Source organism: Plectropomus leopardus, chromosome 6 (assembly GCF_026936395.1).
Source record: "Plectropomus leopardus strain MGB_pleo_1.0 chromosome 6, ASM2693639v1, whole genome shotgun sequence".
In the NCBI taxonomy this organism is placed as follows: Eukaryota; Metazoa; Chordata; class Actinopteri; order Perciformes; family Serranidae; genus Plectropomus; species Plectropomus leopardus.
The window spans coordinates 4,821,014-4,841,075 of NC_142181.1; the positions used below are offsets into that span (position 1 = coordinate 4,821,014).

A 20,062-nucleotide genomic window follows, 5' to 3' on the forward strand; every position below is an offset into this window, starting at 1 on the left:
ACTAAAGGTGGGTGTCTCCTCCTCTCTGGACGCCGCGCCCCTTCGCTCTCACACGGCATCTTTCAGGAAGACAGCCCGGAATAAAAAGCCTACCGCGGCGCATGAGCGACTTCTGTTAGACCCAGAGAGGATTTTCCAGGTTTCCTGCCGCTGTTTAAACGGAGGCACAGTCAACATGCTGATAAAAGAGTTGTGAGTATCTAAACTTTATGAAAGTAGCCGTGTGTGTGTCGCTAAACGTCAGCGTTGTGTGTGTGTGTGTGTGTGTGTGGTGGCCTCCCTGTGGCTCAGCACCTTTTCGCTCTAAGTCCACCGTGAATAACTCAGAACTCCATAGAAAACTCTGGCACTTTTTGTTGTTAGGAAAAAGTAAATACGCGCTCGGTGCAGTGCTTTGTGAATAAGAGTACTTTCGGCTAATATGTTGAGGTAACGTGTATATTTGAAACAGTGGTGTAACTTAACTCCGTTTAGCGTTTAGGTTTGGTTTACAGTGCTCGCTGCCGACCGAGGTTAACTAACTTTCTGGCATAAGCCTACACTGTAATTAGGTGGGAAGAGGGAGGCTATGGGTGCGGCGAAACAATTTTCACAGTTGAATTTCCACGACTCAAATACATTCTTTGGGGTACTGATTTATGCCGAAGTTTAAAGTTCATTTCAAACATTCAGACAATACACGAATTCATATTTTACTGAGCACATGCGTGAATTTATCAGGAACAACATCTTAAATTGGCAAATGTTTGCACGCGGTTTGGTTTTTATTTTTTTCGCTTGGCAAATAGAGGGGTTTACGAGTTACGAGTCAGTTTTATTTACATAGCCAAATGTCCCCAAATCACAAATTTGCCTCGAAGGGCTTGGTTGAAGTGATTGCATGAACAAATTACCCTTTTTTACCTCTACATTCATGTAACTCCTGAGCCAGGCGGTTTTATGACAGTAATGTCATATGCTCATCAGCGCTGGAACCACATCCAGTAGCTGGCTGTCATCTGACCGTGGTGCAAAGTGCATTAAAGGTTAGCCATGTTCAATTATTATGCTAAGCAGGTTGAAAAAAAAGCCTACTGCTTAAAAAAAAAAGATATATTGACCATGGCCAACATTTGTAAATAAGGGTAGACCAGTATTGGTTTCTCAGGGCAGATATGATACAGATTCTTAGTAGTCAGTGAGACCAATAACCAATATTTTGAACCTATATGCATTTACAATAAAAAATGTAAATCTTTCTGTCAAAATTTAGAATTTGGACTCCAATACAAAGATATGTTTAAATGCCTTTAGCAAACATTCAACGTCATATATACAGCAAGTTCCTAGCAACTTTTTTTTTAATAAAGTCAAGTGAATTTTTATAAAAAATATATAATTAAAAATAGCTCCCTTATGTATTACAAAGAAAAAGTTCCTCCCTTACTGACACTTTCTTTGCACTCTTAAATTAATTAAGTATGTCATTAAAATAATATAAAGATACAGATAAAAGGCAAAATGCCAAATATCGGTCCCAATAATCGGTCATGCCGATAATCTGTCGACCCCTATTTGTAAACGTTGCAGCGTTTCTGTTTGTGCACTCAAACGTATATGTTTTTCATCACAGCAGCCATCGAGTCGATGTCTGGAAGGCTCCTCTTTCACTCTGATCTGTTCTTATGAAATATTCAGGCCCGGCTAGATCGGCAACAGGTGTCAATTAATTTGCTATTGTAACAGGGCACACTAGAGGAGGATACATGAAGAATACACACACACACACACACACACACACACACACACACACGGTTTCTACCAAAACTTCCAGGGTTATTTGTTCTCTCTCAGTCTTGAATGCAGCTTTATAATTTCCTCTTCTCTATGATAACGGGACTCAATTGGAGAACTAAATGTCGCGCTACTTCCCAGGTTAACTATGAATCAGTCAGTCCAAATACATTTTTCAAAGCAGTGCTCCGAATACAATCCATACAGGTGCTGTTGTTATTGTGCAGGGTGGGAAAATACTGCAGCCTTGGGAAAAAGGAACAACATATATTATGATGTTTGCTGTTTTTATGGCTGCATCTCCGTTTTAACTGCCACATCTATAAATTGCCTGTGACCGTCTCCTCTATAGGTCATCTGACTGACCCCTCATTCTCATTTTTACAGTTGCAGATAAAGACTGTGGTTATGTCAGATTTCTTGTTTATGTTGAAATCAAATCCACACCCTCTAAATTGAGGCCCCAGTTTGCCTGCAGCTCTGATTGGTTAAAGGAGCACTCCTCCGATTTTATATGAAGTTGGCTTCACTCGTCATGTGAAAACAGCTCTGGAGTGAACTTTACAAAGGTGCTATTTAGGAGGCAGGGAAGGTCTAAAGCTGCATTCATGTGATGCAGGAAGGTCATAGTTTCCGAGTTGTTGTGTTTATGTGCTTTGAGGTCGTAAAGTGGGAACAACATGGAAGTTACGAAGAAGATTGGGTGCATTTTAATGCTGAGAGCTTTAAAACAAGAGGTTGATAGCTGTTTCCAGTTTTATTTTTTTTTATATATTATTTTATTCAGTCATTCTAAATGGACAGCAGTTAACATTAATACTTAACATTTGATCAAAATTGATAATTAATCTATGAATTTAAAAAAAAATTGACTTTTGCCCTTTTAATTTCTGCATTTATGACGTCAATTCAGCAACTTGTGTTATAAAATAACATTATTATTGTTCGTATACCCGCCTGGCATGTTTGATAGTTAAAAGTTTGCTTGCTTGCGACAGCTAATAGATGCATAATACTAAAATGTGAAACTACTAAAAGAAATGATAGCTTCTAGGAACAAAATAACAAAAACGTCAAAAATTTGGCAACTCAGGTATCAATGAAATTTCCCAATTTCCCATTCATAATTAGACCTCTGGAGGGCCGTTCATGTTCTCGTAACTCAGTATTTTCGAGGAGCACGTGAATGCAGCATAAAAATTGACACTGTTGAGTTGTATTATGGGAAGTGTAGGATCTAGCTGACCCTCGCTAAAAGTAAGGATAGCTGGCATCTGCTGCTTAAATTTTGACTTTTTTTCCTCTAAATCTGTCTCTTGTGAGGCCCCCGCTTTGTATGCAGCATATATCACAATGAAAGAAAAATAACTGAGTGGCATTACTTCAGAAGTTCCACTCGTAAACTTTGAAGCTTTTATGTGTCTGAAAAAAGGCGGTGGCTAATAAGTGTCTAAATTAGACCACGTGACGTCATCACGCTGAGCCACGCCGAACACGGCTTCACAGCGTCGTTGTGGTGGGACGTTAAATCATGCAATCGTGGTAGTTTGTTTATAGCCTAACGTTAGCTTTTTACTTCTGGTGTTTGCATTTAGGTCTTAAAAATCCTAAAAGTGGTGTTCATTTGTGAAGATTATGCTGAATAAAACATGTACGTATCATAAATGTTTGTTTGGCACAGAGCTTATTTTCGACTGTAATCCAAAATCTAATGGATTAGGCTGCTGAAGCTTACTTTGCGGCAGCCTACAGAAAAATGTCATCCCTGGCGCACTGTGTTAGTTAAACCTTTAGGATAAATAGGGGTATTTACTGACATTACTTTATGTGGTCGAACAAAATGTGAAAGTCTCCAGCTTTTGTTAACTACAGACCTTTTTTCAGTTATCTGGTGCTGATATTCTTTTATCTTTGGACAGCTGAGCGTACTTTACAAAATAAGAGTGGTGTCAATCTTCTCATCCAGCTCTCAGCAATAAAGTAAATCTTCACAAAATGTCCAACTACTCCTTTATACTGCATGTTCAGAAGCAATTTAGAAATAAACTTAATGCAGATTCATTTTGACTCCTGACTCTTTTGGCTGTTTTTTGTAAGCTTAAACAAAAATGTTGATGGCCAATTATAACTTATCCTCATCTACTTCTTGCACGTCAGTGATAAAATTGTACTCGTTGTACTTGTTTTATTGTTGATTGCGGTATCTGTGCCTGAATAACTTCATGTTTTTTTTCTGTCTCTTTTAGCCGAATTGTTCTGCCCGTTTCAGTGGAGGAGGTAAGCACTAAATAACTCTTATTTTATCAAATATATGTAAATGTCCCAGTTTTAACCAGATGGCTACTATCAATTTGTAGTCCCTTTGTCTGTTTGGTTCTCTCATTGATTCAGGAGGTCCGACAGTTATAACCCAAATTAACTGCAAAGATCATGTATTGTGATCACAGTTAGTTTGTTTTTTTTAATGTTAAATAAAAAAAGGAAGGTAGAAGGTAGATTTATTAGTGTTTTTTTAAACTAAGTTTAAAAAACTAAACTTAATTTGTCCTTGATCCTGCTACGTCTTTGGAGTTGAAGGATGAGTTGATTAAAATCAGCAGCAACTATGAAAAATTCCATCTGGTTGTTTTGTTGGACATTTTGCTGCTGCTGCCATCATTCAATTGTATTGTGTCCACATGGCTCCCAACAAGGTCTGCCCATCCAGTGCAACAGCTTGATCCGGGATGTTAGGGGTTAACCATGTATCTGTGAAGATGTGTGCAGAGCAGTCTCTGATTCGTTGCTGAGTGAGACTCAATCGCATCTCATCCACTTAATTCTCCTGCGACAGGACATTAGCCAAACGAAGGCTTGGTTAAGGAACAGCACTCGGTGCAAGTTGGGTCAGCCTCACCCTGATGCCGGCTCTCCTCCCTCTCTTTGTCTGGCCCTTTCGGTTTCGTTTCTCCCCTCTGATCTGACTGGCTGCTCTGCGTGTGCCATTTGTTCGGGATCCTTTTGCGATCTGCTGCATTCAGTCCAAACCCTACACAACTTTCCCCGATGTTGATAAGTGCTTCTCTATCATCGAAAAGTCGAGCTTCAGCAGAAGGAACCATGGTGTCGAAAAAATAGAAAAATATAGCAAAAAAGTAGCAAGGATTTGAGAAGCTACAGGCTGCTGCATCTACATGCGCTGTTGTCGTTCTCTCACTGGGGACAGAGGAAGGTGGAGGAGTGTTCGTTTTGATTTATAGACATTATACATTTAAAGGAAGCTTCAGCATACTGTTGAACAATTCAACATTGGTTTTTATTTTTCTGCCGACTTTGTGTTTAAAAAATGTAGTTCTCCCAAGCGTGTTATGCAATTAACTGCACATTTCACAATGATTTGTTATGACTTCCTCCTAAATAATGAGTATCCTTGCAGGGATTTTTTTTTGTCATTTTTAGTACCAGTTCTCATTTTTCTCTCAGTGACAATAAAGATCAGACAGTTTTTCATCGCTGAAATGCTGCTGCTGAGCATATTTTAGTTATCGACACATTTGATCTCGCTGCCTGCAGAGATAATACATCACCGCCTGCAGAGATGATACAATAGCATAACAGAGCCGATGAGATTTTACACATACTCCACTAAGTGGCTGCCACTCGGCACACTATGTGCCCTGACGTGTGTTGTCGCTGCAGTTAGCCGCTCTCGGGACTGTCACGTCAGGCTGCCTTCAGACGCCCTTGCAGCTGAAACACTTAGCTATCAGGTGCAGAATTTATTTAGCTGTGTTTAATCTGCCGTACCATTGGTCGTCACGTTATCAAGAGAGCAGGTTCAGCCTCTTTTCCTTCCTCCTTTATTAGATTTGTGCTGTAAGATAAAACCATCAGGGTTTTTATTATTAACTCTTTGAAACCTGGAGCAACGTCACTCTTACTGTGTTGCCTCAGACACCTTTAACAAACATTTAAACTTTTGAATCTTGAGCCTATTGGTGTGATTTCTTTCAAAACCATGGCAATGAGCAACTTTGTGATAAATGTTTCACAAATCGCAAGACATAACTGGATTGAAAAATGTCTAGGGAAAAACAAAGAAAAGAGTAAGGGAAAAACTATATTTATTATTATTATAATAACATATTTAATATTAAGTTGCAGAATTATTGTAATTTTGGCAACATGGCAATGACCTACTTTGTAATAAATGTTTCAGTAATTGCAAGACAAAGGTAGAGTTTGAAAATTATTTTTAAAATACAAGGGAAGAACTATGTTTGTAATTATTCTTATAACATATTTGAAATCATAGGACAGAATTATTATAATTGTGCCAAGGCAATATGGCAACATTATGAGCAACTTTGTAATAAATGTTTTACAAATTGCAAGACATGAGTCGATTTTGAAAATTATTTTTCAAAAGCAAGCAAAAAATGTCTAGGGGAAAAAAAGAAATGAGCTAAAGAAGAACTATATGTTTAGTTATTATAATAACATTTAAAATTAAGTGACAGATTTATTATAATTTTGGCAATGGCAATTTGGCAACGTGGCAGTGAGCAACTTTGTCATAAATGTTTCACAAATTGCAAGACATAAGTAGATTTTGAAAGTTATTTTTTAAAAAACCTTGGGAAAATATCTATGGAAAGAAAGTTTAAAAAAATAGTTGTAATTATAATGACATATTTGAAATTATATCACAGAATTGTTAATTTTTAAGCATTTTTCCAGGCTATGTGGTTCTTTGTTGTTTTTTACATTTTTTTTTGTACTTTTTACTTTTTTTTTTACTGATTTTTTTTTGGTCATTTGTTCTTTCATTGCTCATTGCCTTGTTCCCATTTTTTTCGAAAGAAATTAAGCCAATTTGCTCAGGTTTCAAAGGGTTAACCTTCCTCGCTGTACTTGTATGTGAGCCCCTTCTTGTCTTTCTCAAACTATTGGCTCATTCCACGTCTTAATCCAAAGGTTCCATGCAACACTGTGCTCTTTGTTTTTGCGTTGCCTAACACAAAGCAGAAGCCAGCGTTTCACTAAGCTGCGTAACCACCGTTTGCTGTACGACCGGCTTTTCCTCTGATCCCTTTCAGTGTGAAGCATTAGCTGGATTCTTGTGTTCGTTGAGTAACTGTGTGGCACAGTTATAACCGCTAGAGCCGGATCAAATCGGAATAGGAGGGAGCTGTGTGGTCTGTGAAATTAATCTGCATGTCCTGTCATATGTGTAACTATTACGTAACTCCCAATGGACATTTCTTGACTGCTCTCTCACATTTTCTAGACAGAATAAGTCAATTGACATAAAGTTGTGGGACTCAAACAAAAAGGATTTTAAAAGAGGTCCAGACTGGGTTTCTGCAGCTTAAGACAAAGCAGATTTAAGACTTTTGAATACTTTTTTAATTCCACGTGGAGTTAAGTAAGACTAATTTCTTGATAACCAAAATTGAAAAGGGACAATTTTATTTCAATAGACACATGTTTTTGTAACATCAAACATGACTTTTTTGTTGAGAAAAAAAAACCCAAAACAAACAAACAACTTTTTGTGGTGAAACTCATAAAAGTCAATGAACATATTATCATTTTAAGAGAATTAATTAAATTATTTAACAAAAAATAATGATAATTATTAATTATTTTGAGATTTTACGGTGCAAAATCAGAAAAAAAACAATTCATAAAATCCTACCTCCTATATCTGAGCATTTTAAGACTTTTTAAAAATATATATACAAAAATATATATAAGTCAGTTTAATAGGAATTAAGGCCTTTTATTAAAGACCCGCGGGAACCCTTGGCCCAGATAGTCTGACTTTGAGTCATAACTATGGATCAAACTCCAAAATAAATCTCACATCCCATTAATGAAACTCAATAGCACTGGCAAGCTCCCACATCTTTCCCACTCCCACTAAGATTTTTACCCAGTGACTGTTCTTATTATAAAACAATAAAAAGTTCTTTCACGGTCCGCACCTTGTTTTTGTCAGTTAATCATAACGTGAGCAGCAGGTTCACCTTTTCTCTGACAAACTTGACAGACGGAGCACTTTGCCTCGACATGTTTGGTCCAGCACTGATGACCACCTCCCGTCAGGTTCAGCCAGATTTTGTTTTGCAGCCAAATTTTGTGTTTCCAACTCTGAGCTGCTTATAAAGGCCTGCGTTACGTCTGACTGTCCTTGACAGTGAGGAGACGCACTGGATAAACACGACGGGTCGCATTCCTAAGTCCCTGCTCTTGGCTCGGCTGAGCATCCACAGCTACCAAAAACAGGTTACTAACATGTCGCAGCACTTTGTCGCCGGGAAGAAAAGGGCTTGGCTTTATTCGGCTACAGTATTTTTATCCAACTAAACTGTGGATGGCAGCAGATGTGTCATTGCTGGTCTCACCAACTGTCATCCAAATTTATAAACAAATTATCATCCTGTAGATGAATCAGAGATTACACCTGTTTCTCCAGCAGACGCCTCAGAGGACCAAAATACAAAGTGAATTGGCTCTTCGTGTCACTGACCGTGAGTGACTGTCACGTCACTGATAGTGTGTAAAAAAAACTTTTTTTATGCCTCCATACATCTCATTTTAAAAAATCCAGCGGTGGAAGAAGTATACAGTTCCTTTACTTAAGAAAAAGTACTAGTAAAATTCTCTGTGACATGCATTGTAATGTTAAGTAAGTTTAATCAGGAAGATCGCTCTGCAGTATCAAAAGTAAAAGTATACAATGCAGAAAACATTGAAAAAATTTAATTTGTTAAAAAAATGCCCCAAAAATTACATAAATGTTCAGCAATATAGTCAACAATTAATTTTTTCTAACTGGTTAGGCCACTAATTACAATTAAATATTATAAAACTAAATAATTTAAGCTGTACTTGTATAAATTGGTAATTTCATGTTTGACAAAACATATTATTTTATAAACTCTTATGTTTTTGTTTAAAATAGATCTTAAAGCAACTATTTGCTTTCTGATAAATGTAGTGAAGTTAAATGTACACTATTTCCCGCTGAAATGTAGTGCAGTAAAAGTATAAAATACACAAGTAAAGTAAAAGTACCTCAAATTTGTGTTTGAGTACAGGACTCGAGTAAATGTGCTTTGTTACATTCCACCACTGCATGAACAATATCCCAAGAACGCCTTGAGGGAATTTCTTCTTTCAAATTTGGCACAAACGTCCACTTGGACTTAAGGATGAACTGAGTGCAATGTAGTGGTCATAGGTCAAGGTCACCGTGACCTCACAAAAATGTTTTCACTGACATGAATGTAATTGGTGCAACTTGAGTTGACATTTAAAATTTGGAATATATCAAAACTTCAACACAGACTTTGTTCCCAGCAACTTTTTTTATAAAGTCCAATGAAAATTTAAATGAAAAAAATAAATAAATAAAAACAGCTCCCAGAGGTTTTACAAAGTAAAAGTGTCTCCCATGCTGACGCTTTCTTTGCACTTTTTATTTCATTAATTTTATCGGCAATCATTAAAATAAAACGCAGATACAGATAATTGGCGAAATGCCTGATATCGGCCCCGATAAACGTTTATTGTTTCAGCATTGTGTGACATATCCTCAGGGCAGCTTCAGAAAGACTTACTGAGTGTGAAGTTGGAGTGGGAGGGACTGGCCAGGCTGACAGCGCCAGTTATGTGAGTCACTGTTTCCAGTGTCGCAGCATTTCTGCCTGAGTCAGGAAGGGTTTGAACTATGGTGGACGGATGAGGAAGAAGATGAGGAAGTGAAGGGAAAAGGTTAAGAAAAGGCTTACTCAGCTTGTTTTCTGGTGCTGAAGTATGTGTCTGGGATACCTAAAGGAAAATGGTTAACTCGAGGCCACTTCCATGAATGGTTAACTGAGACCACGTGGGACTGACTCTCAACAGGGGTCTTTGAAACTGTCTTTCCTTTCTGTTGTGCCTCTATTATTGGAGTGTTTTATTTATTTTGCCAGTTATATATTAGTGTAACAACACGTCTGCACTTTTTCAGGAATACATAAACGCTGTAGTAATCCATTCAACACAGAAACGATTAAGAGCGAAATCATTCAATCATTTTAACATCCTAGAAATGTGCTAAAATCCCATAAACGTACTAAAATCCTTAAAATGTTCTAAAATCCTAGAAACATTCTAACATCCTAGAAATGTGCTAAAATCCTATAAACGTGCTAAAATCCTAGAAATCTCTAAAAACCCTGTAAATATCCTAAAATTCCTAAAATCCTGGAAATGTTTTAAATTTTTAGAAATGTCTAAAAAGCCTATATATGTGCTAAAGTTCTATAAACGTGCTAAAATCCTATAAACGTCCTAAAATCCTAGAAATCTCTAAAAATCCTATAAATATCATAAAATACTTGGAACGTGTTAAAATCCTGGAAATGTTTTAAAATCCTAGAAATGTCCTAAAATACTTGGAAAGTGTTAAAATCCTGGAAATGTTTTAAAATCCTAGAAATGTCCTAAAATCCTAGAACTGACCTAGAGTTCAGCTGAAATGAGGAATGAACGGATTGTTTCAGAGAGCGACTCAGTTCAGTTCGTTCGCCTAAAAGCTTACCGACACATTATTCAGGATGAGAAAATGCACTGATTTTGTTATTGTTTAAACGTATCTGTAACCGCGCTCGCCTCTTTTGTCCCCTCAGTACCAGGTGGGTCAGCTGTACGCAGTAGCAGAGGCCAGTAAAGGTGAGACGGGTGGAGGAGAAGGTGTGGAGGTGTTGGAAAATAGGCCCTATGACGAGAACGGAGAGAAGGGGCAGTACACCCACAAGATCTACCACCTGAAAAGGTAGGCAGCTCAGCACTGGTTCATGCACACTGCTATGGACCCCGTACATCATATTTTTGGACTCTGAGCAAAAACAAAAGCAAAAAAAGCAATAACAAAGCCACAAAGGTCAGCACTGTAAAATAGATGCTTATATGTCAACAGACAATATTTTGCACAAATGTAATCACTCTGGGGGCTAAGTCAGTGCTCCCACTGATTCAATTAATACAAAGGGATTTCGGTACAAAAAATGTGGTGGTTTAAATGGTGTGAGTTGGCCCTCAACAGGATGTCATGATGCACGGGGGAGGGGGGCACGCTGTACTTGCACACTTGCTGGATCGTAAGCTATTCCAGGACAGGAAACGGACGCTATGAAAACAAAATTGTACTTAATGTCTCCTGTATTTCTGCAAGTCTCTGTGTGTGTTTTGTGATTGTGACTGCATCGATGCATGTGTGTTTCTCTGCAGTAAAGTACCAGGTATAATCAGTAAGTTTGCCCCAGAAGGTGCACTGGAGGTGCATGAGAAGGCCTGGAATGCATATCCTTACTGTAAAACAGGTGAGTCTCACCTCATACATGTGGGGGGACAATGAAAAACACTGTTTACATGTTAGCAGCCTGCTCTCAGTGTCGTCTGGTCTCATTGTGCAGTGAAGAGCGACTCCAGCGGTTTGTTTACAGTGCACAGTCACAGTGTGTGTTGTGGAGTTTGGAGCTTGATGGATATAATCTGTTTATTATCTAAAATCTCTCCTCTCTTTCCATCTCACTCCACCTTTTCTTCGGATGCAGTCCTTACAGTAAGTATTTTTTAATTTCAACTTGTTACTGTAAATATGGGCTCATGGAGACATTATGTTTTTTGTGTTGGTCTGCCGGCTGGCTGGAACATTTTTGTGAACGTGATATCTCAATACGCCTCGAGGGAGTGTTTTCAAATTTGACACAAACATTCATTTGGACTCAATGATTAGCTGATTTTGGTGGTCAAAGATCAAAGCCACTGTGACCTCATCTGTCTTGTTCTTGTGAATACAAGAATCAATACCTCAAGGGAATGAGGGAACTCCCTCAAATTTGGCACAAACGTGTTAGTACCTCCAAGTGTCCCCTAGGTTAATGTTCATTTTTGTTTTCTTTTTGCCTCTTTTGTTTTCATAGGTATCCTCGTACTTTAACTTTTTTAAAAAATAATTGTTTTCAAAGCACAAATGGAAATTGATCTGTTTTTGTAACTGTATTGCTCTGTCATCAAATCATTGCAAAAAAACAGTTGGCCGAAATGTTTAGGTAGACTCAAGGATGAGCTGATTTTCAGTGCTCACAGGTCACAGTGACCCAACACTCATCTCATTTTCGTGAACGCAATATCTGAAGATGGCATTGAGGGAGTTTCCTCAAATTTGGCACAAACATCCACTTAGACTCAAAAATTAACTGATGAGAATCTGGTGATTGAAGGTCAAAGTTTAAGGTCATGGTGACCTCATAAAACATGCTGGCCATAACTTAGGAACCTGTGTGATGTGTGTGAAGCGTCCGTGTTTTCACAGACATGGATATAAACTGTTAGTGCAACTTGACTGGTGCAAAAAGGCATACAAGCGTGTGGAGGTATATGTAGTTATGACTATAGTAGTATGAGTAGAGTTACAACTACGTTCAGTAGAGGATTGCTCAACTTACCATGATGAAAGATGAGCCGGTAATTATGTTACACAAAAGAGACACTGATGAGCTTGACTTTACACAGTAGCTTTTATGTGTGTGTGTGTGCGTGTGTGTGTGTGTGTGTGTGCGTGTGTGCGTGTGTGTGTGTGTGTGCGTGTGTGTGTGTGCAATGATATGACTGTCGACTGACCCTATCATGCATCTCTCTCACACTTACAGAATAAGTACATGGAAGACAAGTTCAAGATTGTAATCGAGACGTGGCATAAGCCTGATATGGGGGATCAGGAGAACGTAAGTCACGTTATCTGTTAATAACTTTTCAAATATTTTCTGAAACTGTCACTGTATTCACACAGAACTAAATGAGGCAGATAATCTGTGAAAAAAAACCTGTTCCTCTGCATACTCTATTGCCTTGCAGCGCTTATTATGGCCTGTAAAGCAGCTGTGAGTCATGTTGATCTTGACTCCTTAACTGCGGTCAGACGGTCAAACTCGGCAGCGCTGATCAAATATTAATCAAGATTTTGTTACTGCTTTGCCTGTTTCTCACCTCAAATGTTTTCAGAAGCATATTTTAGTGTACTGTTTAGTTGTAAAATGAGAAAGCTGGTCCGGCTGGTGTGAGGTACTTTAGTTCATGGTGTCCAACATCGCTGCTGGGTCACGTATTTTCTCATTTTACAGCTAAACAGTACACTAAAATAGGTTTTTGAAAATATTCATATTTGATCAGTGCTGCCTATTTTGACAGTTTGACTGCAGTTTATGAGCTGTGATTGACAGTCGAAGCAGTACGCAGAGTTGATAGGAACTTTTTTTTTTAAACAGACTATCCATCTCATGCACTTCTTTTGGACTATAGACAGTTTCAGCAACATTTGACACAAAGTTGTTTTCTCAAAAGTCAACAACTGTAGCTTTAAAGGATGATAATTAACTGTCCTGATTACTGCTGTGGATACAGAACGGTGAAACTCGTCTTTTACCTGATCTGGAAGTCATTGCAGGTTTCATTGCTGTGTATTCATTAACATTTTAAAAAATAGAATATAAATAGAAATAAAATCACCATAGTAGCTGCTGATTTTAATTCAATTCCAAAGATGTAGTAGGATCAAGGAGGAATTGTAATTTAATTTTTTTTAACTTTGTCATTAAAAAAAAAAGGACTAATAAATCTACCTTGTACCTTGTATAAGCACGGGTTGGACCATTATATTTAACTCTATTTCTTTTTATGTTACAGTTGTGACGTGAAATGACAACAGAAATAAACAAGTGTGCCAAATTTGTATATCCCTGCAATTCACAACAGTAGCCGGTTATCTTTGGGTTTCCTGCCTTTATTGAGTAACTGACCTCACGTGATGGTTTGATTTTGCCTGGCTGCAGGTGCACAGACTGGACGGGAGCCAGTGGAAAAACGTGGAAGTAGTTGACATTGATATTGGTGACAGAAGTAGCATAAATGCAAAGGTAAGGACAAACATTCTGCATGTTTAAGAAGAAACAAGCCCAGGTTTGGGTCTGTTTGCTTGGAATTGGTTTAAGTCACAATACTAAACATTCAATTTCTCCATGTTTGTAACACTGAATATCTTTGTTGCGTTTATTCTTTAGGACTACAACCCAGATCTCGATCCGGCCACCTTTAAGTCAAAGAAGACGGGTAGAGGGCCTTTGGGACCAGGCTGGAAGGTACTGCACCTCCTGTCGCTCTCACAAATGATTTAAATTCAAAGACCTGGAGAGTTTTTTATGTGAACTGTGTATCTTTGTGTTCGCAGAAAGAACTCGCCAACAACCCCGACTGTCCACACATGTGTGCTTATAAACTAGTCAGTGTTGAATTTAAGAAGTGGGGACTGCAGACCGCTGTGGAATCACACATTCAAAAAGTATGAAATCGTTTCTTTATTTCTGTTGTTTGAGTCAATGAAAAAATTTACCAGCCAGATTTATTTTTTACCTGCCAAAAAAAAGGCTGTTTTCTATTGAATCTGTAATTTTTGGTGATAGCATGTCAATAAATATTAATAATCAGTATTATAATAGTGTGCAGTAATGACTGGAATATTATATGCAGAAATGTGAATTAAAGCATTTCAAGAGTAAAAGTAACATTAAATAAATTCTGTGGTATCCGTCTTATGTGCAAAAATAATTATTATTAAAATAATAGTTTTTCATCAGCAGTGCTGTTACTTTTATTGGGTCTATAGACGCAGCTGTTGGCTACATTACATCCGTGAAAAGTCCGAATATAGCCTTGAGCTTGTGGCGATAGCGTGTGCTGTTGAGGAAAGGATCGTTGTTTTCGTAGCGTGAGACAGTTTTGTCTGGACTATTACTGACAGGGGGGTGAAAAAGGAAGGTAAAGATAACTATTAATCCTAGTTTATGTTTACTTCTTTATCTAGGTGTTAAGTTTATTTTAAATTTAGTTGTTTTTACTTAGTTTTGAAGTTTGCATCTAGCAGAATACAGATATATTACACAGTTAACTTGGTTTACTGATGCTGTAAACCATAGAAAGATTGATTTAATTAAGCTTGTCATTTTTAAGTTGCAACAACTTCACAAAGTCAAGTAAATATAACTAAAATAACTTATAGTTATATTTACAATTTTTTTTTCAAGGCAGTCAGTTTACTAGTTCTTTTTCCAAGTAAAATCAACTTATTTTCTGTGTACAGTCATTATGACATTTTGAATTCTTGTGATACAATATTTTTTTCCACCAGCCAGGGTGTCAGGTGGTCTTGATAATTTACCTGCCAAAGATTAAATTTACTCTCATTTGGTGAATGGCGTGTGTTAATTTTGCACCCTGCAGTATTTTTTTTCTTTATGGCCAGCATATGAATTTTTTGCAGAGAAGAAAAATTAAATTCACATTAAACTGAAATGCTGTAAAATATTAGAGATATTATTGGATTTCAGATGACATTTGGGATTTTTCCTCATAACTTTTGTCTAATCTCTCCTCCCCCCGCTGTCTTCTGTGTCCTCACGCTGTCCTTCAGATTGAGAAGCGCATTTTCACCCACTTCCACAGACAGCTGTTCTGCTGGATCGATAAATGGATCGATCTGTCGATGGATGACATAAGACACATGGAGGACAAGACGAAAGAGGAGCTGGATGAGGTGACTGATCACAGCATACTGTTCATTGCACGCAGTGTTGCCAGATTGGAAATATTCAACTATCGTACCAGAGGCTCAAAATTTTAGTATTTTGAGAAAAATAAATCGTACGCCAGTTATGTAAAACAGGAATGAATAGGTTAAATAACTTTTTAATAAACAAGTATTTAAATGACTTTTTATGGTGCAATTTTGGAGTTATTGAGCGTACGTCATACAGAGAGCAAAAATTATTGTGCAAATTCGATAATTGTGGCACATCTATATTTAATAATATTTCAGTTTTGGCAAGAAACTTCTCTTGTGATAAATTTTGTTACACTGTTCAGTTTTTTTTGATAATGTGTAATCTGCTGCTTTATATTAAGAGGTATTTCTAATATTCTGCCCTCCACATGTATGTATATTGGGAGAACAAAATATCAGAAACATCCCGTACACCAACTGTGGCCTTAAATATACAAAACAAAAAGAACCTGAACATTACAAGCACCGCAAAACTACTACAGTAGAAGATTGTTTAAATAAACCGAGGTGGGTTTTGGGACGAGGGGTGCACGATAATATCAGCACATCATCGTAATCAGCCAATATTGGCTTAATAAATGAAATATTTTGAATCGGCCAACGTGCTGATTTCTCCTGATATTTCAAACCCATATTTTGTTTTTAATTGACAAAGTGAATGTTAACAAAATATCAAGCCTAAGCTGAAGTATTTGTTTTATTTTGCACATTGAATGAATATTACCTACATTAAAAAGCAATTTAGTTAATGTCTCCATCTGCTGGTTGGCCATTGCAATCAGAGTGATATGATATTTCCACTACAGAAGAGACTTTATGATCTCTAAAATTATGTGTATTATATGTTATCTATCTATCTATCTATCTATCTATATTATTTTTTTAAGGAGACACTTTCCTTGTTATTACGTGTCATTTTATCTTATTACCTCACACACACACACACACACACACACACACATATATATATTTATATATAGTTTTTTAAAAAATGACATGTTCTAACAAGTGTCTCCTTAAAATGGAATAATCTGTGATGTTGTAATAATTTTCATAACTTGAAAAACAGTTTGCATAAATGTGAAAAATACCTTGTTAAAACAAGATTTTTGCTGTTATAATGAGGGAAAAAAATGTATTTTTTGTTAGTTTGGCCACTGTCTCAATTCTCCTCGCTGTTTTGCTCCTGGCAGCAGTGCTGCTGGTGAATAAAAGAAATCAGGTATTTTTGTTCACTTCTCAGTAACTCGTGTCTTTCCATGTCATAGATGAGGAGCAGTGATCCAGTTAAAGGCATGGGGACTGACTAACTCAGTGAGTATTAATCTACTGTTTTGGTGAAATTAAGCATTTTAAAATTTGGAATAATCATTTTGAGCGTGCTCTGTTTTCCTCTGCAGATCACGCTCGGAGACAGGAGGACTTGACTTCATTCAGGAGGCTCGGAGTCCTCCGCTCGGACACTGGACCTGGATCAGCTTGATAGGCATAATTTTGAATACCACACTATAGATCCTAATAAGATTTGCTCTTAATAAGAGCACATTATTGTAAAGCAATTGTGTGTATTTATCTACTACATGTGAATACAACCACAGCAGCTTTTAGTTTTTTTGTTGTTAAGGGATAAGTTTATCAGTTTGGGAATCTGTTCTGAGGATGAAGCATTTTTGCTTATGCCTGTTTAGTTATCTTAAATTTTAAGACATTAGGGAAAATGCTATGGGTTTTTTTTCTTAGAGGAAATATTTCAGATTACTGTTATCCTTTTTAATTGCAGTTATTTGTCTCTTGATTTTGTATATTCCATTTCTCAGTGATTTATAGTTATTTTGTCTCCTGTCTATAATGCTATAAATGAACAAAATAAAATAGGCTCCAGTGGTTTTGAGAAAATTTAGTTTGTTTTCTTGTCCCACAGTGTGCAGTTTTTGCGCAGTTCTCAAAGCATTTGATTTGTCATGATATGGCGGCTGGGGGCACTGCAATAAAAATACAGCATATGATTTATGTAAAAACTATTACTTGGAAAAGACTCCAGTGGAAACCTGATAACACCTGCTGTTTGCCAGATGATTGTTTTTTCCACATACAAAGATGCCAGCTGCTGTTTTGCAATTATAGCTTTGGTTTAGGTTTTGAGTGTTGGTGATGTTAAATTGTATAAAGAACTTGAACTCTGAGCAGATTTCAAAATGATTTAGCAGGTCCGTCTTGAGTTGAATAATTTGTAAGTCTTGTCCTGTGTTGAATGAAATAACCTGGGTTTTAATGTTATAAAATATCATTGTGTAGTATATTAAAGACAATGTATTTGTTCATTGCTTTTTGTGTGTTTGTATTTTTTCTGGAAAAATCCCTTCCAGGACTCCCGCAGATCCTTAAAAAGTCTTAAGAGGCACTGAATTCATGAATCTAAAAGTAAGGCCGTAATTTGTATTAAAATGTCATAAATCAGTCTTTCAAAAGGCTAACAATTGCTTATACGTGTAAAGTAAGATATTATGAGTAGTTTTTCCTCTCATGTTACATTGTGAAATCTCAAAATAATGAATACTGAAAGCCTCTTGCATTTATGTCACCAAAAAATTGTGCTTCATGTTACAGTAAATAAATAAATAAATAATTGATGTTGTTTAATTTATTGTTATATAAAATTGGTCCTAAATTTTATTCAGAGTGTCAAAAAAGCCTTAAATCCCACTTATCATAAGCTGTAAGAACCATGAGTTCCTCTGACTACAGACTGGAAAAAGACCACAGTGATTGTGAGCTGTAGTCACAAATTATTGTTTAAATCAGAAGAAATGTGCAGCATTTAAAATGCTCACATGAGCTCATGATTTTCTTTTCCATGTTAAAAAAATCAGACTCTTTAGTAGGTATGTTACTGGCATATTATGCCCATAAAGTTCACCAGCGGCAATAACAGTAACACTTTAAGGTTAAATCTTACTGCATTAAAGCATTCCTGCCAAGGCAGTAATTATAATTTATTCTATTTAATGAATATTGATTTAATAAACAAAAATTGGAGCAACACACTGACACTTACGCACAAACTTTACTTTTTGACTATTGGATTAAATTATCCTTGATAGCTGGGAAATGTATTGCAGTTTTGATAAAGATAAACTGATAAATATTAAATTAAATAAGGATTTTGTAGTAAGTTTAATTAAAGTCACAGTTTGAACTATAGTCCTCACTATTGTACATCTATGCATTTACGTGACACTGGGTGTCCTGCAGCAACATTTAAGAGAATCTCAAAGGTGTATTTCACCAAAAAAAGGCTGTAAAAAGAAAAACTGCTTTGAAATACTAAAACCACACTGTAAAAATACACTCTTAGGCCTACTTCCTGCATTGGAAATGTTACTTAATTATATAAGTATGTTAAGTACAATTAGGTAAATATATTTAAGTTTTAAAGGTAAAAGTAGGCTACTATATGTGGGAAAAGTTAATTCACTGTAATAAGAAACAACAAAAAGGAAAAATGGCAAGACTGTATATATAAGCTGTACCCATGAAATGTTTTTGCTTAAAAATTGGCTAAAACAATTATCAAAATAGTTTCCAATTACTTTTCTTATCAAATGACTTATTTCAGCTGCACTTGTTGGTTTTAATATTTGTGTGCAAAAATCTTAATTTGTAAAGTAGGCCTAACTAAAGTGATGAATTGATTATAGTTGAGTAAAAAATAAAAAAAAGTAAGGCATTTCTTTTTAAAACGTAGCCTAACAGTGTAAGTTAAAAGTGACATAAAATACTCAAGTAAATTGAAAGTACCTAATATGTGTACTTATACAATAATATTACTGCTAGTTACACAACTCGGCAGCAGAGATGCACACTGAATTTACAGTAACGAACCATGTGTCGTATTTCTTTAGCCCACAGCCTAAATAATCAAATCATTGCTCTGGCTTGCTTCATCACTATCTTCTTTTAAATCACTTTTGAAGACTTATTTTACTGAAATGCATTCCTATAATTTCTCTTTAAATGATTATTTTATAATTATACTGTACCTTACTTCTGAATTTGCACTTAAATCTTGACTCTTGCTCTATTTTCATTTTAAATCCAACCATTATTTTTTTAAATTTTTCTTTTGTGATTTTTCTTTTCTTTTTCCCCTCTGTATTGTGTGTTGTTTTAATATTCATCGTGTTGTATTTTAAGTTTTTTCCTGTGTGTGTTTTTTGTGAATTAAGTGTAAAGTACTGTATCTTGATAAGCGCTATACAAATAACAACAACAACAACAACAACAACAACAACAACAACAACAACAATAATAATAATAATAATAATAATAATAATAATAATAATAATAATAATAATAATGATGATGATGATGATGATGATGATGATGATGATGAAAATAATATAAGGGATAATAAACTTAACCATTATAATATATATCTTATCTTTGAAGAAGTGGTCTCCTTAAATTTTATGTTATGTAATATAGGAGCAAAATTAAGAAAAAAATGCAGAATCCTAAAAACAGCAACAAAATGAACAAAAATAACAACAAATCATGGATCGGAACAAAAACAAAGAAAAAAAATGTGCTCGTATATAACTTCCTGCACGAGAACAAATGTTACGCTTTTATTTTGAAGGC

The 20,062-nt window shown here is 36.2% G+C and overlaps 1 protein-coding gene across 1 annotated transcript; it reads left to right on the forward strand.

The window, feature by feature from the left end:
* The first annotated feature begins 8 nt into the window (after window positions 1-8).
* On the forward strand, window positions 9-17,742 carry LOC121943689 (phosphatidylinositol transfer protein alpha isoform-like). Its single transcript, XM_042487275.2, has 12 exons — window positions 9-192; window positions 4,020-4,050; window positions 10,434-10,579; window positions 11,035-11,126; window positions 11,361-11,368; window positions 12,459-12,533; window positions 13,638-13,721; window positions 13,866-13,943; window positions 14,033-14,143; window positions 15,272-15,394; window positions 16,690-16,735; window positions 16,822-17,742. The coding sequence occupies exons 1-11, from the start codon at window positions 176-178 to the stop codon at window positions 16,729-16,731; spliced, it is 807 nt and encodes a 268-aa protein (XP_042343209.2). The 5' UTR covers window positions 9-175; the 3' UTR covers window positions 16,732-16,735; window positions 16,822-17,742.
* The last annotated feature ends 2,320 nt before the right edge of the window (window positions 17,743-20,062 follow it).